Source organism: Echinops telfairi, unplaced genomic scaffold, assembly GCF_000313985.2.
Source record: "Echinops telfairi isolate 266 unplaced genomic scaffold, ASM31398v2 ScPeMD7_7412;HRSCAF=8450, whole genome shotgun sequence".
Classification (NCBI taxonomy): domain Eukaryota; kingdom Metazoa; phylum Chordata; class Mammalia; order Afrosoricida; family Tenrecidae; genus Echinops; species Echinops telfairi.
This window is the reverse complement of record NW_022111312.1, coordinates 10,975,147-10,999,727: the sequence shown is the minus strand read 5'-3', so window position 1 is coordinate 10,999,727 and position 24,581 is coordinate 10,975,147. Positions and strand designations below refer to the sequence as shown.

At 50.3% G+C, this 24,581-nt stretch overlaps 1 protein-coding gene across 2 annotated transcripts in view; it reads left to right on the top strand.

Moving 5' to 3' along the window:
• CUX2 (cut like homeobox 2) overlaps window positions 1–24,581 on the top strand; it is a 96,422-nt gene that overhangs the window by 30,329 nt on the left and 41,512 nt on the right. For both annotated transcript variants that reach the window (XM_045296887.1, XM_045296888.1), the window contains exon 4: window positions 19,732–19,810. In XM_045296887.1, coding sequence (XP_045152822.1) covers window positions 19,732–19,810 — 79 coding nt within the window. The remainder of the gene's footprint in view (window positions 1–19,731; window positions 19,811–24,581) is intronic.

Here is a 24,581-nt window from a genome sequence, read left to right as displayed (position 1 = left end):
TTCCTTGTGACCCTTCTGTGAGGGGATGTCCAATTGTCTACAGATGGGCTTTGGGTCTCCATTCTGACACACACACCCCCCTCATTCATATCAAAATGGTTGCTTGTTTTGGGTCTTCTGATCCCTGATCCCATTGACACCTCATGATCACATGGGTTGGTGTGCTTCTAGGTGGGCTTTGTTGCTTCCCTGCTAGATGGCCGTTTGTTTTGTATGTCTTAAGGAGAGTGACCATCTATCTGTCTTGGTTTAGCCTTGGATTGAAGGGTTCCTTTGATACAGAACTTTGAGGGATAGCCTCAAAGTTCTTATAAAATGTTCAGTACTGAAATAAAAAGTCCTGGGCAACCAGGACAAGCCGGTCACCCAGTGTCTTAAGTCTTCTAATTTATAGCCTCCTTCTCCATCTTTTCTTCCCTTGAAATTTACACTTGAAAGTACCTGGCATCTTTCCTGTGCATGCTTCCAGAGCCCCTCCATGTGGTGGTCTTTAACTTGTTCCTCCCTCCCGGCACTGCCGGTAGCTCAAAAAACGGTTGATTTTGGAAGTTTGGTCCGATTCAAGTTCAATATTCTTGGCAAGTCTGGCTTTTACCATCAGGCAGCTGTCTCCAGTCAAGTTCAGGGTGGGTTGGCTGTCAGCTGGAGACAGGGACCAGCCTGAGCAGGGACAAGCAGTGGTGTCTGTCGGGGACAGCTCCCCTCAGATGATGAGTACTCATCACTAATAATGGCAGTGCGAAGCAGGAGGTGCTGTCGCCAGCCGATGTCATCAAACTACCCTGAGGGATCCCCTCACACGTGGTGATTCCCACGTTCCCCACCAGACACATGCCTCCCTTGTTCCATGAAATCCCAAACCCTCAGCTGGGAGAGACTGGGTTGTCCAGAGGGCTTCCTCAAGGGCTGCCTGCCTTTGAGAAACAGAGAAAGAAATAAGGTTCCTCCATCCTCCATCCACCCTTCTTCCCAACCAATGGAAGCCCCCACCTCCCCCGGGGCACAACAGCATGTACTTCCAACCCAGAGCGAGCTGCCTGTGGTATTGTTCCCTGTAAATCATGTGGCTCCCATGTTTGGTCAGAGGGGGTGGTGGAAAGCAGAGTGGGGAATGAAGAAATGGCTTTCCCCCATGTCAGTGCTCCTGGCAGAGATTGAAAGGGTGACACTGGTGTGTTGTGTCGGGTGCTAGGGAAAGGGGCTGCGGTGCAGGAAAGGGACCTCACTCATAGCAACCCTTAAGAACAAGGTAGAACTGTGTCTGTGGTTTTCCAAGAGTGTGACTCTATGAGAACACAATGCCTCATCTTTCTCCTTCGGAGCAGATGGGGGTCGTTTCGAACTGCTGACCAAGGTGTAAGCCCTGCAGCACTGCAACCCTTTCCCCACTCCAGGTGGTTACTATTTGTGTCCTGGGACCTGGCAACAGTCCCCAGCAGAGCAGGGGAAATGTTGGATTCAGGGAGCTTTTTCATCCCCCAAAACCAGAGCCTAGCAGGTAGGATAGATGAGCAGCAAGGAGGAATGGGCACTGAGGCCAACCCGGGAGTCTGTGTTCTGCCCTGCACTCAGCGCAGACAGATGACAGCACTCTGTTCTCCCAATGCATTGCAGGGCCTGTCTCCCAATCCCTGCCCTGCCCACTCGCCTATATGTGTGACCTGGAGCAATTTTCTTGACCTCTCTGTGCCTCAGTTTCCTCATCTGGGAAATAGAGGTGATAAGTGCACCTCCCATTGCTGTGCTGAAGAGGTTTGTACAGTGAACTCCAAGTGCAGTCATACTGGGAATGCAAAATCCCCTGGGGTAGAAGTATATACGCCACATCAGAGCCTGCACCAAGCGATGCTCCATGGGCAGTGCTCTCTGCGCCGTCCTTTTCAGCTCTGTGCAGTATGTCTTGAGACAGCCGTGAGAGCTACAGGCAGGTGCTCGGACACCCCTCTCTGAGCTCAGCTCCCTGAAGCAGGCTCCAGAGTCAGAGGGCTGGGAGTGATTCACAGGGCTTCTCCTCTGCGCTGCTGCGTGGCCTTGGCATCCCCTGGCCTCCTCTGTGCCTCTATTTGCACATCTGAGCATTTTTAGAGGGATTAAAGGTGACAGTGCATAACAAGTGCTGAGTGCAGGGGGCGACAAACAGATGGTGCTTCATAGATGTGATTCTTGCTCTTTGTTATTGTACAAAGCACTAGGTTGAGATGAATACAAGGCCTGGTGGCATAGTGCTGCTGACGCGATTTGAACCCACCAGTTGCTCCCCAGGAGAAAGATGAGGCAGACTGCTTCTACAGAGATTCCAGCCTTGAAGAGCACATGGGGTAGTCCCTTCCACTCTGCCCTATAGGGTTGATATGAGTTAGAATTGTCATCAGATGAGTAAAAGAGGTTTGCAGATCCTGGAGTAACAAAGGGCAGAAAGAAAGCCTTCTTTGAAGAAGAGAGCAGAGAGGAGGCGGTGGTGTGCTCTGCAGGAGCACAGGCTAGAGGGTGGCTTCAAGGAGAAGGTGACCTTGGCTCACCAAGGCAGGGGATTTTTTTAGGGGGGTAGGGAAGTAAGGGGGTTACTGTAATTTTCCTAGAAATAGTTTTGCCTGGAGTAACAGGGGAAAGTGAGTTAGGAAAAGGAGGCGAATAGGGAATATGTAGCCAACTGCCTCCTTTCCAGGAGAACTGAACGGTGCCCGGCTACCATTATCAAAGACGCCACTGAAGAATCCTGATTAAAAGAGGGAGAATGCCGAACAGAATCTCACATTCTCACAGACTCCTCACTTCCCAAAGTCAGGGAGGGTGGATGAGCCCCTAAAACTATTGCCCTGAGATCATCTTTACCCCTTTAAGCAAAAACACCCTGAGGATATTACCCATAAAGCCACAAAGTGAAATGTGTAAATTGCTCTGTGCAGTTCATTCTGATCCACAATACAGTATTTGAAATGAGGAAAAAAAATTCCTAAAACTATTTCTTGAAGGCGTCTTGAAACCCAACAGTAGTTTAGCGTAACCAGTGAAAATGTCAGCCTTGGGCACCGTATCTGTCCTGTGGAATCGGACCAGCCACAGATGCTCAGCCGGGCAGGGGCCAGAGCCTGGGGGGTGTCCCTGGGGGAAGAGCAGTATAGAAAGGGAGAGCAAGGGTGGTGGGACCATTCACGGAGCAGAATCAGTCTTGCTAATGGGACATTAGAAATTATTGACATGGCGTTCTTTTGCTGTTAATACTCTCAGCAACAACAAAATGTATGCATATATGTATATATGCATGTATGTATACATATGTATTCAAATTCAAACCAAACTCACTGCCGTCAAGTCGATGCCGACTCATAATGACCCTGTAGGACAGTGAACTGTCACTGTGTGCTTCTGAGACCGTAACTCTTTAGAAGCAGACAGCCTCATCTTCCTCCCCAGAGCAGCCCAGTGCTTAACTTACTGTTCCACCAGGGCTCCCATATGTATACAGAGGGGCTTCGAAAAGTTCATGAAAAAATCGCATTCTCTTTGAAGACCTCTATGGAGCAGCTCTGGTCTATCTCCTGGGTAAGTCCAAAGTAATTCCATGGCACCCAGCAGCAAACCTTCCCGAATCCAGGTGGAAAACTCCCAGGGAGATTTTGTTCTCCTTTGGAAAGGCAGGGCTCCTGGGGCATAGCCTAGGGTGTGGGACCAGGGCGAGCCTTGATGGGGGTGATGGCCCAGTAGGTGTGAGAAATGGAAGTATCCCATGTGAACCGCTGTCCTGGCTGTGTAAAGAGCCGGACATGGCAGGGCTGTTTTCTCTCTCCTTCCTGGTCCGGCCCAGCTCCCAAGGCTCCTGCCTTTCCAGGCTCTCTGTCCTCATCCCGCCAGTCTTTCCTCTGTGCCCGACTCTGTGTCCTCTCCTCTTCTGGCCGGGACACCGGTCACAATGGATTAGGACCCACCCTCCTCCAATATGACCTCCTGTTAAGTAATTATATCCACAAAGACCACATTTCCACAGAAAGCCCCCATCACAGGTTCTGGGAGTTAGGACTTAAGCACATCTTTCTGGGGAACAATTGCGCCCCTCCTCTACCACTGCACTTACAGATGAGGTGCACCCACGGTCCGGAACAGAGAAATGACCCCGAATGCTTGTGGGGACCACACATACCCTCGTGTGTGTGTGTGTGTGTGTGTGTGCGCGCGCGCGCGCGCGCGGCGCGGGGTGGGGGGGCCCTCAGGCACCCCAGCGGTGGTTGTCAGGTAGACATGCAGTCCCGCAGTGGCCAGGGCTTCTGATTTCCCAAGAGACACCGACAATCTGGAACGCTCCTGCCTTTTAAACGCTGGCGCAATACAAATGCACATATTTTCATGCTCACCGTGCTTTACTGGGGCGTCATTTACATACAGTAAAATGCACAAATCCTAAGTGCATAACTTGATGAATTTTGATGGCTCCAGTGTTTTTACAGCACTGAGGGGTCCAAGAAAATGTGTCTGTGGATGCATCTGGGTCTGGATCTTAGCCTCTGCTCTAATGCCTGAGCTATGAAGCCTGCACGAATGACAGTGTCCACAGGGGCTGGCGGGGTGGGGGAGGCATTGTTAACACCCCAGCCACCTGTGTGATCCCATTGCTCTCACAGTCACAAGCACACACCCAGGGAGCCTGACTTGGGGGGCCTGAGTTCTGGCTCAGCCACTCGCTGTGTGCCTTTGGGCAAGTCTCTTTACCTCGTTGATGGTTTCTCGGGTTGATGGCCATCCAGCCTCATGAGGGTGCTGTACAGACTAGGTGCATTAACATGGCGGGTGTTTAAAGCAGTGTCTGACACATAGTAAGTGGTTTTGTACGGGGACCCTTGTTTTCGTCTCAGTATTTTAATAGACTTTATTCTTTAGAGCGTGTTCAGGCTTGCAGAACAGACAGAACCGGCTGCTGTCTGCTCAAGCTCACCTCTCGGAGCCCCGCCCTGGCCCCTTGAGGGTCAATGGACAGCCATGCCCCCTAGCTTCCCCGCAGTGGAGTTTTCTGAAGTCGTTGTCTGGGAGTTTCTTCCACAGCTCCTCCGGGTGGACTCAAAACTCACGCCTTTCCCTAAGCTGCCAAGTGTGTTTGCTGCCCGGAGCACTCAGCAACCCCAGATGTACAGGGAATTCCCAGGTGAGGCCTGACACACACCTGGTCTCCCCCATGATGAACAGCAGGCATCGGGGAATGCGTTGTTAGGCTGATGAAGCCAGCATTGCTGTGAGGCGACTCCACAAGTTGGTGTGGAAGAATGGAATTAGCGGTTAAAGGTACTAGAAGCTTTGAACTTTTCAAAGCCCCCTCGTACACGCTTGTTCCCCCAAGCCCTGGCTCCGTGGTGGTGCACCTGGTGTGCTCTCAGTGATTAGTCTAGAGGCTGGCATCCAACTCCCCACAACTCCACCCCAAGTCTGGGAGGAGGGCACTTGGGGAAACCCTGGAAGCAGTGCTACTCAGTGAGCGGCGGAGTGGCCAGGAGCTGGACCCGACTTGGCGCCACAGGGTTTCGCGCTGAGTGTGGCACCACTCGTGGGTTTTGACGAATGCAGAGGGTGGCACGGCCACCGGGGCTGAACCAGGCGGAAGCATTTCGGTGTCTCTGGCGTTGTTGTCTTTCAGGGACCTTTGTACCCAACAGTCACCCACGGCAAAGACCCGCTGTGGCTCCTCAGGGTGCTCTGGTGGGCTTCCTACCCCACTCGGAACACTGCCGTAAAGATAAGGGATGTTTCAGGGTGAGCTGGTGTCTGTTCTAAAGCACCCGAAATTAAAAACCTCACACAAACCTCAGGTGGTGAGGTCACCCGGGTTTCCAGCTACAAATCCCCTGCCACTCAGGGCTCAGAATCCTCCAAGACCAGTTCCTACCCTACTCAGACCCCCAAACAAGAACCACCCCCCACTCCTGCCCGGGGTCACCCCGAGAACGTTTGGAGGCTCCGATGTGCTCCTTTCCATGCAGGTCTTCTTGTACTGCTATAAAAAGCTCTTGAGGAAAGTGGGAAGGTATTATGATTATAATCAGGCAGAACTAAGCTCTTGGCAAAAGGGTACTGGGGCTAAGGCAGAAAGTGGATGCAGGGGGATCCATCTGGGACCCGTCCCCCTGGGATAAGGCAGCGGGAAGGTCAAGTGACAAAGGGCCGGGAGTATATGGGAAGGGCAGAGCTGAGCCTCCCACTCCCGAGGTGCCACCCTCACCCCCAAAGCCAGTCAGCTGTAGCCACCTTTTCGGTGTCACCAGTCCCGTCCCCCGTCCCGCCCCCCCCCATCAACAAACACACACACACACACACACACACACAGAAAACTGGCCGAAGAGACCTCCAGCACCCAGGAAAAGGAGCATGGGGTGGCAGCTTCCTGCATCAGCACCCCTCCAGCCTGCCACCCACCAGCTCCTGGCCGCTGAGCACACGGAGTAATTGATTGCTTCCTGGCTCGTGCTATGAGCAATGCCTTGATGAGGTGCTTTTTGTTTTTTTATTAAATACCCCCAGAGCAAAATTTATTTGTAAAACACTAAAGAAAGCCTCCTGTCCCTTTTATGCCGAGAGCCCTCAGAAGAGAAGCGAAATTGTGTGTTGGCTGCTAAAAAAAAAGCCCCGGCTTATGCAATTTTAACAATAGAAAAATGATGTGTGTGCCCCGGTGCGTGCCCGCTCTCAGGAAAACAGGCAGCCTGTTCAGGTGGCTGGTGAATTACTAATGAGTGGTTCCCCTTTGTTTTGAGTGACAAGCCATTTAAATTCAGTCTTATGTGGAGACCTGCGGGGGGTGGGGGGGGAGGGGAAATTCCCCCCAGAAGAGAGAGGGAGTGTGGGCAGAGAGGGGGTAGAATAAAGAGGGAAAGGCTTCCTTTTTGAACTGAGAGATTATCCGCGTTGCCGCTGAGCAGAGGTGAGGAGTTAGAACTTCATTCGATAATTATAAAATCAGTAGTTTGTGATTGGACATAATTGACGATTATACTGCTGCTCCTAGCAGGCCTGCCAGCCCCCCGGCTTGCGGGACCTTTTCTTCTGTGCCGCTTCTGAGCACGTCACCCCAGAATATCAGGATGCCTGACATCAGTGCATTGGGGGTCTGAGTGTTGTTGGGGAAAAAAGTGTTCATTAGTGCCGACGTTTGAAAACACTTTGCTCTCTGCCTTATTTTTAGACTGAGAATAATTGCAAATATTAGAATCAAATTGCACTGTGTTGCCCAGCTCCCACCCGACCTCCAGCTCTCTCTAAGCAGACCTTCCTCTCCGGCCTCAAGTGGAACCTGAGTGGACCCTCTCTGCCCTGATGGGCCTTTGATTAACTTCAGGATGGCAGACGGGGGAGCCGAGGTGGTGTGCAGAGAAGAGAGTGTCTGTCTGCTTAGCTAAATCGGAATCATTGCACAGCTGGGTTAGAAGCAGCTCCCCTTCCCAGGAACGCCACAAGCATTCATTCTCTCAACATTCTAGAAGACGGTCTGGGTACAGGGTGTCACCAGGCCTGGCTTCCTCTGAGGGCACTAGGGGAAGGTCCCGACTGGTGTCCTGTGGCTGCCGGTGATCCTGGCTGTTTCCCCGATGTGCCCATGGTCACCTCAGTCTCTGCTGAGTCTCATAACTACTGGCTGCCTTCTCTGTCTTCTCTCCAGAAAGCCACCACTCTCATTGGACAAGGCCCACCCACTCACTGACTGGACTACCTAGGGGAGGTCATCCCATTGCTTAAAGAGCCTGCTGAGAGTCACTTAAATCCCTTCCTTAGCTTCTTCTTGGGCCCATTGACTCTGCTTCAACTGACAGTCTGCCCCTTCCCCAGCCCTGTTCTGGCCAGAAGGGAGGAGGACATCATAGTAGCAGCCATTTGGCAAGTCCAGTTGTTCTGGCCCCAACCTGGGGAGCCAGCCTTGACCCCTATCTTCTTCTTACTTCAGTCTGTGTCTCTGAGGAACAGATCCGGTGACTGGCCTTCAGAATATATCCTGGCTCCCCATCAGGGCCTCCTCCCTACTCCAAGCCAGCTTCCTTCATCTCATGCCCGGGCATTTGCCGTACCCACTCCTTGGTCTCCCTGATTCCACCAGTCCCCTCAGTCCAGCCAGGGTTGTTAGCGGCATTTGTTAGGGGCCATGGGATAAGTTCTGACTTATAGTGACCCCACGAACAAAAGAACAAAACATTCCCCACCTCTGGGCCTCACCATCATTGCCAAGTTGGAGCCCATTGTTGCAGCCCCGGTGTCAATCCATCTCCTGGGGGGTATTTATCTCCTTTTGCTAACCCTCCACTTTACCAAGCATGATGTCCTGCTCCATGGCCCCTCCTGATTGCATGTCCAAATACGTGAGACAAAGTCTCACCATCCTCAAATCTAAGGAGCATTTTGGCTGTACTAATTTCAAGGCAGGTGGGTTCGTTGTTTTGCCTGCCTGTGGTATATTCAGTATTCTTTAGCCACACCATATTTCAGAGGCTTCAGTTCTTCCTCTGCCTTCCTTATTCATTGCCCAGCTTTTGCATACACATGAAACGTTTGAAAACAGCATGGCTTTTTAACACTTGAAAGAGGTCTTTTGCAGCAAATCTTCCCACTGCCATCAGTGCATCTTGGTTTCTTAGCTGCTGCTCCCATGGGCATTGTTTGTGGATCCAAGTAAAGTGAAATCCTGGAAAACTTCACTCTTTCCTGTGTTTATCCTGACGTTGCTTACTGGTTCAATTGTGAGGAGTTTTGTTTTCTTTGTGTTGAGGCATAATCCATCCTGAAGGCTGTAATCTGAGCTGCATCAGCAAGTGCTTCAAGTCTTCTTTGCTCCAGCAAGCAAACTTGTATCATCTGTATATCGCCGGTTATGTTAATTAGCCATCCTCTAATCCTGATGCTGAATTCTTCATATAGCCCAGCTTCTCCAATTATTTCCTCAACATGTACATTGCTTAATTATGGTGAAAGGAAACAACCCTGACACCTACCTTTTCGATTTAAACCATACCCTTGTTCTGTTTCAACAACTTCTTGATCTACATACAGGTTCCGCATGAGCACAATTAAGTATTCTAGAATTCCCATTCTTTGCAAGTTTATCCATAATTTATTGTGATCCACATAGTCAAATGATTTTACATAGCCAATTAAATATAAGTAAACATCCTTCTGGTATTTTCTGCTTTCGGTCAAGATCTCTCCGATGTCAGCAAGGATAGCCCTTCTTCCATGTCCTCTTCTGAATTCAGTTTGAGCTTCTGGCAGTTCCCTGTCAATGTAATACTGCAACTGTTTTTAACCATGTTCAGTAAAATTTTATTTTGATATTATCTCAATAATATTGCTCAGTAATGTCCACATTCTGTTGGGTCACCTTTCTTTGGAATGACCCCAAGGATGCATCACTCCCGGTTGGTTGACCAGGTAGCTGTCTTCCAAATTTCTTGACATAAACAGGCGAGCGTTTTCAGCATGGTATCTGATTGTTGAAACATCTCAGTTGGGATTCCTTTAACTCCTGGGGAGCTGGTTGTTATTTCAGTTCTTGTTTTTCCCAGTACCTTCAGTGCTGCTTGGACTGCTTTCACACCCTTGGTTCTTAATGGTATGCTCCTCTTGAATTGGTTGAACATCGATCCATTCTTTTTGACACAGTGATTCTGTGTATTCCTTCCATTTCCTTTTTCTTTTTTTAAAGAAAAAGTTGTGTTAGCATCTTCTTTGCATATCATGTAATTTAAGCATTCAGTCATATTAAGAAGAGTTGTGCAATCATCACGATCCAGTGCAGAACATTGTCTGCTTGTACTCATTGCTGTTAGTTCCCCATCTTCCCCATCCTCCCCTGCCATGCTCCTAGGTAATTTTTCATCCAGTAACTGTCTCTGTGCATCTGCCTGTCCTGGATTTCCTACACAGAAAACCATGCAAGGCACAGACAAGAAGCCAAAAGAAAAACTAACAACGACTAGATAAAACATAGAAAAGCCTCAATCAAAAACAAAGCAGTAAACATTTTTTTAAAAATGACCCAAAGGGAAACATCACACAGAGCGTGTTGTAAAGGCGATTATGGCAGATGTAGTATGGTTAAAATGTAATACCTTACCATTGATCTCCCTTTCGATCCTTCCATCTTCTTTTGATACTTCCTGTGTCATTAAATATTTTGACCATAATGTCCTTCAGTATTGCAACTCGGAGCTTTTTTGTCCCCTTTTTTTTCTCTTAACTTCTCCTTGTGATTTGGATGCTGAATTTTTTCATCGGTTCTTTCAGCTTGAGGCATGCTAAGTGTGTTCTTCCCTCTTTGTCTTTAGCTCCGGGTCATTGCACACTTCATTATTCTGCTTCACTCTGTCTCTTCCAGCTCCCCCTTGGAACTTTCTGCTCAGCTCTTTTACTTTGTCATTTCTTCCATTTGCCTTAGCTGCTATACGTTAAGGGCCTGTTTCAGTGTCTCTTTTAACCTCTACTTTGTTCTTTTCTTTCTTTCCTGTCATTTTAATGACCTTTTTTGTACCTCATGTTTTATGTCGTTCAACAACTCAACTGGTCTTCAGTCATCAGTGGCCAGTGCATCAGCTCTGTCTTTGAGATGGTCTCTAAATCAAGTCGTATTTTGGCACTCATGTTCCTGTTTGAATATTCTTCAACTCCAACCTGAACTTGCATACCAGCAAGTAGAACTTGCTCATATGCCGCAGTCGGCCCCAGCCTTGATCTGATGGATGATACTGAGCTTTTCATTGTCTAATTCCACAGTGTAGTCGATTTGATTCCATCTGGTGAGTTCCACATGTGTAGTTACTGTTTATGTTGCATGAAAAAAGTGGTATTGGAAAGGAACATTCATTGGTCTTGCAAATAAGTCATTGGTCTGGCAAACTTCTATCATGTGATCTTCAGGGCCCTTTGTATCCCCAAGGCCACACTGTCCAGCTACTGTTCCTTCTTCTTTGTTCCCAACTTTTACATTCCAATCGCCAGTAATTACGGATGAATCATATGTTTGATCAATTTCAGACTGCAGACGTTGGTAAATTTTTTCATAATTTCTTCATCTTTCGGCATCCGTGGTTGGTGCATAAATCTGAATAATAGTTGTATGCACTGGACTTGCTTGTTGGTGTGTGGATATGATCCTATCACTGATGGCATTGCACTTCAGGATGGAGCTTAACAGTTTCTTTTTGATGATGAATGTAAATATCACGCCTCTTCAATTTGTCATTCTTTTTTTTTTTAGTCATTTTATTGGGGGCTCGTACAACTCTTATCACCATCCATATATCCATCCATTGTGTCAAGCACAATTGTACATTTGTTGCCATCATCATTCTCAAAACATTTTCTTTCTACTTGAGCCCTTGATATCAGCTCCTCATTTTTCCCCCTCCCTCTCCCATCCTCCCTCCCTCATGAACCCTTGGTAATTTATAAATTATTATTATTTTGTCATGTCTTACACTGACCGATGTCCCCCTTCGCCTACTTTTCTATTTTCCATTCCAATTTGTCATTCTTGACCTTGTAGACCGTATGATTGTTGGATTCAAAAGTGGCCAAGACCAGTCTATTTCAGCTCTATTTCACCTAGAATATTGATTTTTACGTGTTCCCTTTCATTTTTGATGACTTCCATTTTTCCTAAATCCATTCTGTGTACATTCCACATTCCTGTTAGCAGTGGATGTTTACAGCTCTTTTGTCTCATTTAGAGTCGGGTCCCCATCACCAAATGACAGTCTCAGGAACTTTGCTTCATCCACATCAGTCAGGTCAGCTCTACTTTGAGGAGGCAGCTCTCCCTCAGGTGTATTCTGAGTATCTTTCATCCTGAGGGGCTCATCTGCAGACAGTTTTCTGCTGCCAGAGCGATCCTAAACTGTGGGTCAGTTTGTGTCCCTCCTCTGCTCAAAGCCCTCTAGTGACTCCTTATCCCACACAGAGGGAAACCCCAGGGTCTTACTGTGACCCACAGAGTTCAGCCCTGCCTCCTTCCCCTCCTCCTCTTCCTCACCTTCTCCAGCCACACTGGCCTCCTTGCTGTTGCTCAGACAAGCCAAACACCTTCCACCCCAGGGCCTTTGCACCAGCTTGGAACACTCCTGGTCTCCACATACTGCCTTCCACCCCTCCTGCAAATCTGCAAGCATCTCCCTCTCAAGAGGCATCATTCGCTCTGCAACACCCACTCCTAGGCCCCCGCTGCTTGATGTTCTACCCTTGCACTTGCTCACGTCCCCACATTCTCTGTCCGCACACAGTTGTCACCTCTACCACTGGAAGTGTCAGCCCCACCAGGCTGGGCTTTGATACTGAGTGCCCAGAATAGTACCCACCCTTAGGACATGCTCGACTGAAATCTGCTGAGAAGATTGCCTCACAGGACATGTCTGATGGGGCACACAGTGTTAGCAGTTCACAGACATAATTTTGTTCTGTTTTGTAATGCCAGGCCTGCACTGCAAATACTGAGTCGGGGGCGGGGGGGAGAGGGGGAGCGCTGAGATAGCATCACCCCAGTCCGCCAGCTACACATCAGCATCCCATGTGGACAGATGCTGTGAGTTCAGAGGTGTCTGTCCTCGCTGAGGACTACGCACAGCATGCCTTCAAATAAGACTCAAGTTCAAACCAGGTGTCTAGTGTATTTCCTGGCATCTCTGAGCCAGAACTCCCACTTCAGCCAGTCCATCTTTAGTCTTAGGAGCACCCCTAGGATGACACACAGACAGTGACCCTCGTCCCTCAGCAGACATCTATTGATCACCTACTGTGCTGGCTCCTGAGGGTAGGACCCAGGGCTTCTCTGGGGAACCCCTCCCCAGGTGACCCTCCAGGAGATGCCTCTCATCTCAGAAGGCCAAAGAGGACCTCTGCCTTCTGCCCCATGCAAGCAGAGCCAGGAGCTCAGATTAACGACATCTACCAAAAACAGAAGCCAAACTTATTTCTTATTTAAGCCCCAGCATTAAATTGTAATTCCCATTTGCTCAGCCACATCAATGATTCAGGGCAGAGAGGGGCCGGATGCTCGCCTGGAAGGGGAACTCTGCGTGGCTGGTGACCCACAGCGATACCGGTGACCATGACGTGTGGGCCCTGTGGCAAAGACTGCCACTCCTCCCCGCCAGCCTACTTGCCCCCTCCAGAATTCACAGAGTTTCACCCACCAGCAAGTCAGTCCAGACAAAGCTGGGTCAGATGGAGTCCCACCTCCCAACGCTTCTGTGCCTGTGTCTTTATCTGTGGAATGAGGCTAGTGAGTTCCCTCCCTCTAAGGGCCATCAGGATTTGATGAGTTAAGATCACACACTTAGCACAGAGTACAATCTCAATAGTTGCCATTACTAATAAGGCTCACGTCAACCCCAAAAGGTATCTATTATTATCCTTCTATTACAGATAGTAGGAAACCAGAATGCTACTATCCAGAAAAGGATCTTTTGAGTAAGTGAGCCTTCTGGGTAGTCTAGCCAAACCTCCCTCATGTGCAGATGCTTTGCAGCCTATAGGCAGATGGTAATGCACTTGGATACCTCCAGTGAAGGGGAGCTCATTACCTTATAAGGCAGCCCATTTTGAGTCAAGTTGAACCTCCTTGAATTTTCACACTCCACCCCTGGTCAACCCCCACTTCTGGAATCTTTATGGTCCAGAATACATCAATTCCAAGCAAAATAACAGCCAGAAAGTTCTTCAGCTTCATACGAAACTCTCCTCGGGTAGGTCCCCCTGAGTGGGCTCCACTCCCACCCATCTTCCCCTTTAGCCTCCATTGCATCTTAGATCTGACATTCACTGGCTGGTTATCTTGACTGCATCCTCTTCTTCCTTCTGATGCCACCGTAGATGGACAGGGCCAGCCAGTCACCTCCCACCAGCTCCCCCCATGGCCTCAGAGTCCACCCTTCTACCATGTACTCATGCCCTCTTACTCTTGTCACCCTGTCACTTCATGTCCCCCACTCTTAGCACCACACCCCAACTCTAGGCTCCCCCTCCACTCTGAGCCCCTGTTCCATGCTGCCCTCCTTAATGCTCCCCTCCTCTATGCCCCCAACATTCCATAAACCCCTTCCTCTCTAGGAGCCCCCCTCACTCCCTATGGCCCCTTTCCTCTCTATGCTGCACCCCCCACCCCTCTACAGGCCCCAGAGGGAGAGCCAAGCTTCCAGGATACCTCTCCCAGCCGACACCTCTGTCTCCACATCTCACCCGGCTTCTCCCCTCCCTGTAGCCTCTGATAACTTCCATCATCCCGCCATTTCAGAAACCCCCACCTAGAACCCAGGACCCCATTGCAAGGGGACCTGTTCTCAAAGTGTGCCCCCACAGGACCCAGAATCCAGGTGTATTCCCTGAAGAAACCCATTCTGTGGCCAAACACATTTGGGGAGCGCCCAGGTTAAAGTGAGCTGCAGATCCTCAGAGGGTCAGGTGCTGGTAGATTTCACTGGTAGATTTTGAGAGTGTGCACATTTGCCAGGAAGCCCCCTGTTTCTCGCACACAGGCTCTGGTTCTAGGGTCCAGCTGGAGGACCACCCTGGAGGTCTACCACCAACAATCCTGACTTCCTCCATGGAGTGGGCAGTGAGGGGCTCTGGTCTTAGACTGCTGGGTGGGTTCTGTCCACAGAGACCACACTCGGCAAGTTTCTGATTGCTGTCACCAGGCCTGGCTGGAAGCAGCCCTTCGTAAGCGACAGAGAGGGGTTGGCACCACATACTCACACAGCTGAGAGACACGTGGCCTCAGAGACCCTTAGGTTTGCCATTTTCAACTGCCTGACAGACCCAAGCTAGACACCTCAAAGGACCTTTTCCCTTTGAGGGTCTGGTCGGCTCCCCACCCGTTGTTCTCACACTCGGGGACCAGCAGGCGGTGTAAATGTCTTGAGCTCCGTCAGACGCCGAGCTATTTCTGATAGTGACCTTCTTGAGGGTGTCTCTAGCTGGCCGCCGCCACCTTCTCCCCCTCCTCTTTCCCCAGATGGCCTTCAGAGATCTGCCACCAGGCGGATCCCTGGTTCTGACTCTTTCCCCGCCTGCCCGTCAGTAGGGTGGGGCACAGCCAGGAGGCAGAACCCCACAACCTTTGGGTTCACCTGCTCTGGAGGCCAGGATTGCAGGTCCTGGGAAAGATATGGGGTATGGTCGGAGCAAGGACTCTCCGCTCTATTGGAAATATGGGGTGCCGCCATGTATTAGACACTCCGCTTCTTAGGCAGGCTAAGATTATTCTTCCCACTGATGGATGAACAAACTGAGGCTGAGAGGTACTTCCTGTCATTAGCCCCTAAATGGGGCTCTGACACCCTCAGGAATGTAGGGCCTTCTGAAAGCAGCCTAGAGCCATTGCTCTAAGATGCAATGGAAGAAGCTAGGACATCACCCCCCGCCCCCCAGGGAAGCATCTTGGAGAGCCATGTTAACTATGGGAAGCCTGACACATGAAGGGATTCGAACTGGGTGCCAGTCCAGAATGTTTTTCCATTTGTGCTTTCGCAAACATTGTTCAGCCATTAGATGGCCTTCTAATCAGCAAACCTCTGCCCAAAGGGCCAGATAGTAAATATCTCAGGCTCTGCAGTCCACAGGGTAAGTCTTTGTCGGCACTACTGAACTCTGCCACTGTCAAAAGAATACACATGGCTGTGTTTCAATAAAGCTTTATTTACGCAGAGGGGGCTGAGGGCAGGACTAGGGAGCAGTGAAGACATTTTCTAGGCACCCACCCCCATGCCTGCCCAGAATTCCTTAGAAACCACTGGACGATTCTCCACCCATCTCCAAACTCCAGTTGCCACGTGCGCTCTGCATGGATGCCTGGGAAATGGAGGCTGGGCCGTTCCACTGGCCTGCCTTTGACATTTCTCTGCCGTGCTCCTGTGGCTTCCATGGGCCCCCTGGGCAGCTCAACAGTCTCTGCCCTGTGCAGCCCCCCAACTGTGCCCTCGTGGGGTCTGAGTGACTGGCCCCACTGACTGGGGAGATTTTCTCCCCAGAGGAAAGCGTGCCTGTGTCTCGGTTCAGAACAGCAATCAGAACCCACCCCTATCCCCAGACATGCTGTGGGTCCTGGCTCTGAGCAACCTTGGGCATACTTTGTGGCCTGTTTCCTCATCTATCTACAAGATGAGAACAGTTCCCTCACCTCCGTTGGCATGTCCACGTAGAGTGGTCTTCTTTACTACCAACAGTGGCTGCATATGGTCAGTGTTCTATGTCATATGTATGAGTACTCTTGTAGCTGCGACCTGGTCCAAGAGGCCCCGCAAGCTCTGAATAAGTCTCCCTCTTGGCAGGAGACCCCAGTGTTTGCTTCAAGTTGGTTCCATGCCACCAAAAGTCTCTTGAGCAGGAACTGGGTCCTGTCCATCTCAGCAAGAATAAAAATCTGCCCCCACCTAGAGATTATTTTCCTTTTGCCTAGATTCTAGAATGTTCTTTCTTTGTTCACCCCCGCACTTTGCTGTTGCTTTTCCAAGAATCAGTTTCTGATGGTACACCCAGCCTGCCCCCACTGCCACACCCTTGAAGGCCCTTGCATGTGTCCTTTGAAATGGTCAGCTCCAGTCATTAATGAAGTATCCAAGTCTCCCAACTGGACTGTAAGTCTCAGGACACACAGTCGGTGTTCAGGAAGTGCGTGTCTACTAAACAAGAGGCCAGTGCTCAGAATAACAAGAAGAAGCTTTCCTAACTGACCGTGATAAAAATCATATGTTCTGCATCCAAACCACAAAAGAAACAAACTCTCTCCCATCTAGTCGATGCTGACTCATCGTGACCCTATAGGACAGGGCAGAACTGCCCCAGTGGGTTTCTGAGGCTGTAACTTTTTACAGGAGTAGAAAGCTTCATCTTTCTCCCGTGGAGTTGGCTGGTGGCTTTGAACTGCTGACCTTGCAATTAGCAGCCCAACCCGTAACCACTACACCACCAGGGCTCCCTGATTCACATTCTCCACACCTTTCCTCAACAGACTCTACCTGGGCCTTGCTGATCCTTCACACCACACTGACCAGCAGAAGGAAAATGCATCTGCCAATGTAACGTCACATTTTCTAGTCGCCATAGTTTTACCAAGTTTAAAAAAACAAAAACAAGAAATCACGGTGAAATGAATTTTGATGATATATTTTATTTCACCCAGTACATCCCAAACACTACCATTTTGATGTGTCCTCAGTAGAAATCCAGTGTAATCAACATAATACATTATTAATTATGAATGAAAAGTAGTCTTCCTGCCGAGTCTCTGAAATCTGGTGTGTATTTTACACTGGCTGCACATCTCAATTGGAACTTGCCACACTTGGACTCAGTAGGTACAGTTGGCTCACAGCGGCCATATTGGACAGCACATACTTAGAGGCGACGCCTTCTTTTTCCCAGGCTGCATTGCTGTGGAGGAGCGGGCGGGCCTCCTGGGACAGGCTTTGTAATAAGACATGAGAGAGCATAGCTCTCACCCAGCACTTGGCAGAGCCCGCCCCGCTACCCAGGCAAGAAGGAGGGGGTTGGACATACAAGACGGGAACTTGGCTACAGTCTTGTGATGCTCCAGGGAGACTTTTCAAAGGGCTTTCCACAGCTGATGCTCCCAACATCCTTTGAAGGAGATTGTCTTGTTGTTTTGTTGTATTGTTGTTGTTAGGTGCCAATGTATCAGTTCTGGCTCTTAGTGACCCCGTGTTCAATAGGAAGACACCGCTCTGCTCAGGCCCAGTCATTCCTACATTTGAGCCCATTGGTGCACCCACTGTGCCAGTCCGCCCCACTGAGGGTCTTCATTTTCACTGATGGAGCACGGCTTCATGTGCATGACGTCCATCTCCAGGCACTGCCTCCCTGAAGACATGCCGTGTTAACATCCCCATGTGACAGATGGGGATGGCAGTCAATTTTGACTCCTCGTGGCCCTGCGTGACTATGTATGTCTCTAAGGGAGCAGGTGGCCAGGTCTTACCCCCCGCAGAGCCATGGGTTGGGTTTGACTTTCCAGCCTGAGCCTTCCTTAGCAGCTGAGCTCCTTTCACTGCACCGCTGATGGGGAAATAGAGCCACTGCCACTTAAAGTGGCCTTCCTGTCCGAGGACATGCATCTAGTAAGTGGCGGGGCAGGGATTTGAACCCAGGCAACCTGTCTCCTCACCTATGCTGGGAGGCCCCTGGGCCGGCTGTGCAAGTGAACAGTCACCTCAGGAAGGGCCCTGGTGGCAGGGAGAAAAGCAGAGGATCCAAGACAAGGCCTTGCACAGGCTCTCAAAGCAACACATCGCACTGCCATCGAGTCAGTGCTGACTCACAGAGTAGGACAGGGCAGAACTACCCCTGTGACTTTCTGAGACTGTCACTCTGTACTGAGTAGAAAGCTCTGTCTTCCTCAGAGTGGCTTGTGGATTCAAACTACCAACCATGCGATCACAGCCCAACTCATAGCCCACGACACCACCAGGGCCTCCTCCACAGGACCTCTCACAGATGCAAATCACCAGGGTTTGTCATCCCATCACCAGCTGAGCACCTACTGTGTGCTGACTTTCATGCTAGGTGGAGAATTTTATAACAGATCACCCTCTTTCTTCCTCATAACCCTAAATGCCCCAAATCCTAAAAACACCAAACCTACTGCTATCCAACCAATTCCATCTCATAGTGACCCTATAGGACAGAATTTCTGAGACTGTGACCCTTTAGGGAAGCAGGCTACCGCATCTTTGTCCCTGGGAGCAACTGGTGGGTTCCAACCACCCACCTCTCAGTTCATAGCTGAGCGCCTTAACCATTGTGTCACCAGGGCCCCCTCCAACTCTGAGAGAGAGAGAGGTCAGGAAATAGATGGGCCGAGTTTTTCAGGAAGCTGGCATCTGAGAGAAGGTGTGCTGGTGCCAGGGAGAATTGTCTGCCCCGCCCGGGAAGGGCCCATAGCCAAGGAAGTGCCTTGGCATTTATAGGATGATTTGTGAAGATAGTGGCCTGTGGGTCTCAGGAGCTGGCGAGGACCAGCTTCAAAAGGGTTGACCCACCAAGAGCAAAATGCCAGCATCCTGGAGGATGCAGGGGCACCGAGCAGTGGGTGTCAAGCCCTTCTGGGCCCTGAGAGAGACTCACCCTCTGGGGAGGGCTGGTCCATGGGCATTTAGCCAGTTCCGTTCTCCCTGGCCACAGCACACTCTGTGAACAAGAGATTGATTGCGTGAGCTGGCTATCCAGTCAGTCAAGTAGTCCTCCAGTCCGGTGTGCCAGGAACAGGTTCAGGCAACTCTCTTGTCCTCTATGTGTTGAAGCTGCATGATATCGAAAAAAAAAATTTCTCACTATTGCATTTTATTTTCAGGAATAAGATATATTGCTCAGAAGGGTTCCATTTCCCCTCAGAAACGTATCAGATTTGAACTTAGGCATTGCCCTTTCATTATAATGGCAACAGTAGCTATCCCTAGCTTGCTGTGTGTCAGGCCCTGGGCCAAGTGCATAGATGCAGTTTCATTTAACTCCTGTGAGAGTCTGTTTTTATTCCCATTTAACAGAAGATACTGGGAGTCCCAAGGAGGCGGGATTTGAACCCCGCTCTGAACTCCTGAGCTCATTCTTTCAGCTCTGTTTCCCTCCCTCGAACACTAACGCTCCTGCCCCTCCCCTGTTGTCTCTCTCACCTGGTAGAAAGGTAGGAAATGAGCCAGACTTGAATTCTGCCCGCCTGGCGACCGTGGTCACGCGGGGTTCTTTCTCTTGTTGTTTCCAAAGGTGGTGGCCCTGAGCAAGAGAAGCCAAGAGGCAGAGGCGGCTTTCCTGAGCGTGTACAAGCAGTTAATTGAAGCCCCAGGTAAGAGACCCTCTGGATCATTAATGACAAGCAGTGGCCATCAGGATTGTTACAGTAGGATCGGGGCATCAGGCTTAAATCCTGGGAGACGCCTGGCCCTCCATGGGTGGAAGGGTAAGGTCCAGCCTGGGTGAAATGGGTCCCTATGCTGCTCATCCAGTTTTTCCCCACTGCCTTCTGACATCACCTGGGGAGCCTGTTTTGGATGGTCTCCTAGTGAGCTCTCCCACCTGGGCTTCCTTAGAGAGCCAGCTGTCTCACCTGCTTGAGCCCCCGTCCACCTCTGTAAAGGCTGGAAGATGCCCAGGGATCTCTGCTAGCAGAGGTGTCGGGGAGAGACTGCCAATGATTTCCCCTCATTGTTTAACCAACTCAAAAACCTCATGGAACAAACGCCAATCCCAAATGAGCAGGTGCATCCTAATTCCGGTTACAGCCAATGCACTCAGCTCACTGCCATCAAGTCAGTGCGGCTCATGGTGACCCTATGGGACAGAGCAGAGCTGCTCCTGTGGGCTTCTGAAACTGTAGCTCTTTGCAGGAGTAGAAAGCCTAGTCTTTCTTCCACAGAGCAGCTGGTGTCTGGAACTGCTGACCTTGCAGTTAGCAGCCCAATACAAAAACGGATCTGTTGACGCTTTTCACAGTGGCCAAATGGTGGAAATGACCCAAGTGGCCAGCAGGGGGCCCATGGCTAGACAAGATGTGGTCTGTCCACCCAGTGGTATACTGTTCCACCTTGAAAAGGCTCGGGTTCTGATGCAAGCCAGCACATGGGTGAAACATGCAAGCACGCCAAATAAGAGAAGCCAGACAGCAAGCATCATGTATTATAGGAAATGTCCAGAAAGCAAGGGTTTGGTTTGCCAGGAGCTGGTGGGAGTCAGGGGTGGGGGATACAGAGTTAATGCTTTAATGGGTCTAGGATTGCCTTTGAGGGGATGGAATGTTCTGGCACATTTAGATCGAAGTGTTGGTTGCAGAACACAGTGAAGGAAAGAAAAGCCACTTTAAAATGACTAATTTTATGTTTAGTGGATTTCCCCTCAATTAAAGAAAAATACATCTGTGCTGTTAGAAGTCAAGACAGAGGAAGAAAGCCTTGGGGGCCTACTTCTGAAAGATCAGGCATTGAAAACCCTGTGGAATTTTTTAAAAAATTTTTAATTTAAAAGACCAGCTGCTGAAGCTGCTTATGTACAACTAGAAGTCTCATTGTATTTAACTGCTTGGTTTGGATGTTTAGGGCCATGGTTTCAAGGGACATCATAGTTGAATGGCTCAATCTCCTGTTCAGTGTTTCTCTTCTGCCTCCTTGTTTATTATCTGGGGTCTTAAAAACTTGCAGGCAGCCATCCAAGCCATCTCAATTCACCTGGAGCAACAGAGAGGGAGGGTATAACACGTGTGGGGTGTTGCCTTCAGGAACAGCTGATGGCTTCCTTTGCCTTAGGACCAAGAGAACTAGATGGTTCCCAGCTACTATTACTGAACATGTCGATCAAAGACTCCCAAAAGGGAGGAGATATTTCAAATTCTCCTGTACTCTAGACTTCTGAAGCCATGGAGGCTGAATGTGCCCCTCAACCTATGCCTCCGAGATCATCATTAAACCTCAAACCAAAAGCATCCCCTGAAGATCTCTTAACACCAAACACTCGCTTCACTAGTAAAGAATGTCAGCCCGGAGCATTGTGCTCTTTTATAAACTACCTGGGTGGGATTCACTGACAATAATAACTCGGACCATTAGACAGGACCCTTAGGGCGCAGTGAACACCTGCTAATGGGGAAAAGGAGGGTGGGAAAGGTTGCACAACTCCAAGAAGGTCCCGCATGCCACTGCAGCATGCGCATCCAGTGGTTGGACTGCTGTTTGTTTTTCTGCACACGTGTCCTCAACAACAGTGGGTTCTGTTGGTGCGACCATTTGAGAACATCAACTCTACACGGTTCATGTAGGTCTGTCCATTCTAGAAAATGGTGAGCAAAAGTTCCCTTGCTGTCCTCTCACTTGTTGACCCAGAAACAGGAGCCACCCCCAAAGGGGAAGTGAGCTGCCATCGAGTCAGTGCCAACTCATAGCAACTCTATAAGACAGGGTAGAACGGTCCCCGTGAATTTCCAGGGTTGTAACTCTAAAAGGAGTAGAAACCTCATTGTTCTCCCACTGAGCAGAGCAGCTGGTAGTTTCGAACTGCTAATCTTGCAGTTAGCAGCCCGACTCGTATCCACTACTCCACCAGGGCTCCTCAAAGACTATAAGACAGAGCAGGACTGCCCCCTAAGGAACCCATGGTGGTCAATCTTTCTGGGAGCCTGTTGCTTCATCTTTCTCCCAAGGAGCAGCCGGTGTAGTCCAACTGCTGACCTTGTGGGGCACCGCCCAACATTAACTCACTGAGACACCGGGGCCCCTTTTCCAAGCTCTCCAACTGCTTCCGAGTGATAATGATTCCATAGCACAAAGTAGAACTGCCTCTGTGGGTTTCCTAAGCTGGAAGTCTCTACAGAGGTAGAAAGCTTTACCTTCCTCCTGCAAAGCTGTTGGTGAGTTTGAACTACCCGCCATGGGGTTAGCAGCTCCACACATAACCCACTCTACCACCAGGGCTCCTTATTTCACTAGCTATAGAGAACGCGTACATGTGATGCCAAGGTCACCAGTGGGAGTCTTTGTATTTAGGTGGGAAAGTTCCTTGTTCCCTCACCTTGGGCAACAATAGTAAACTGAATAGTGTCCTCCCAAGACTCATGGCGGCCTGAAACCTCCAAACTGGGTCTTATATGGGAATAGGGCCTTTGCAGGATGTTGAGATAAAAGCACTCCGGGAAGAAGGTCATGATATGTAGAGAGGCGAGGACCCGTGGAGACCCAGGGAAGACAGCCAAGTGCAGGATGAATAGCCAAGGACCACCCAGAACCCCCAAAAGCAAGAAGAGACCAACGGTCTCTCCCCAGGAGCCTTCAGGCCCTGACTCTGAATGCTATCTTCCAGAGACACTGGTGAAGCACGGTGCTTCCTTACACAGCCCTAAGAGAGTCAGACAGTGTTGCTGGCACGCAGCTTCTCCTCGGAGAGCTCTCTGCTGGACAAGCAGGGGATTCTCACTCGCTGCTCCTCAGAGTGCGGCCCCTGGCCCAGCAGCAGAGCCTCCACCAGGAGCTGGTGAGAAGGCAGACTCAAAGGCCTAGCTCCTGGCCCACTGACTCGGAATCTTCATCGAATCTTCAAGCCAACCAGGGGGTGTACAAGCCACCTTACAGTTAGAGAAGTGCAGGCTCATTGGTAACAAGTCCCATGGGCACCGTAGAGGGGGGCGGAGTCCAGTGCCCTGGGATACCCAGCCTAGGTCCGGGCTCCGTCAAATATTCCCAGAGGATGTAAGTCACAACCAGCACATTTCCTGTGGCTGCTGTGACGAATGGCCAAGAGGGACTACGGGAGCAGGAATGTCTTCTCTGGGGTCAGGGAAACCTCAGCGTCCCCACAGAGCTGCAGCCCCTCCAGAGCCCTGGGGAGAAGCCTTCCTTGCTGACATCCTAGCATGCCTTGGCTCATGGCCACATCACTCCCATCTCTGTCTCTGGTGCAATTCCTTCTCCACCTTTTTCTCATCAGAACTCTTGTCACTAGGTCTAGCGTCCACCCAACAATCTAGGGTTCCCTCATCTCGAGCCCCTCAATGCCATCTGCAAAGACCTTTTTTTTCCAAATGAAGGCCACATGCTCAGGGTCTGGGAGCTAAGACGTGGGCAGGTCCTTTTGAGGTCACTGTCTATCCTGCTGCAGCGACTTCCTGCTGGCCCTGATCTCGTGCCCTCTGGAGCTCAGCGTGTGTTCTCTCTTCAAGGAATGCCTGGCTGTGGGAATGTGGTCTGAGCTGATGGTACAGCCTCAGGGAGGCAGCCCTGGAGCCCGAGGTGCACGCTGTGTTGGTGGCGATGTTCCCTGACACCCTCTCCTGGACCAGGCTTTCAGGTGGTCCATAGTTGCCGATAACGTTGCCCTTCTCATCAGTGCCATCCTGCTGGCGCAGTGGTTCGGTACTTGCTTGCTAACAAAGAGGTAGCTGAGAGAAAGATGTGGCTGTTTGCTTCCATAAAGATTGCAAGGGCATCATTCAGAAACGCCACCGGGCAGTTTCTACTCTAGCCTATGGGGTCTCTGTGGGTTGGAATTGACTATGGCAGTGAGTTTGGATTTGGGGCTCTCAGTCCTTGGTGACCACAATGTGAGCAACAAGCAATGTTGAAGGGTGATGCAGTACAGACCCAGGGATTCCTCCTGGAGGCCCCAGCCCCGTCCTCCACCAAGCTCTGCAGTACCACACCTAGGGCACCAGGGGGCAGCACTCGGAGGGTTGTGTTTCTAGGCTTTGGGGCCAGACTCAGATTTGAATCCTGCCATACAACTTACTCCGGGACCCCAGACAAGTTACTTCCCTTTCCTGAGTTTCTGTCTCGTCATGAGTTGAACATAATACTCGAGGCTGCCTCACACAGTCTGGGGTCTAAGTAGCCTGGTCCATTCAGAAAATGCATGGTAGGTGCTTAATGAAGGGTTAGCAACCCTCATCACTATCATGAGTCTGGCTTCCCCAGGAGATGGAAAACCTTACAACTCTGGGACTCGATCTTATTACTAAAGTGTATCTTGAGAACCCAGGACACAGCTGTTAACTGCCGCCGAGTCACCTCTACACACACACACACACACACACACACACACACCTGGGTGCTCCCAGCGCTCCAGAATGGAACTGTCCC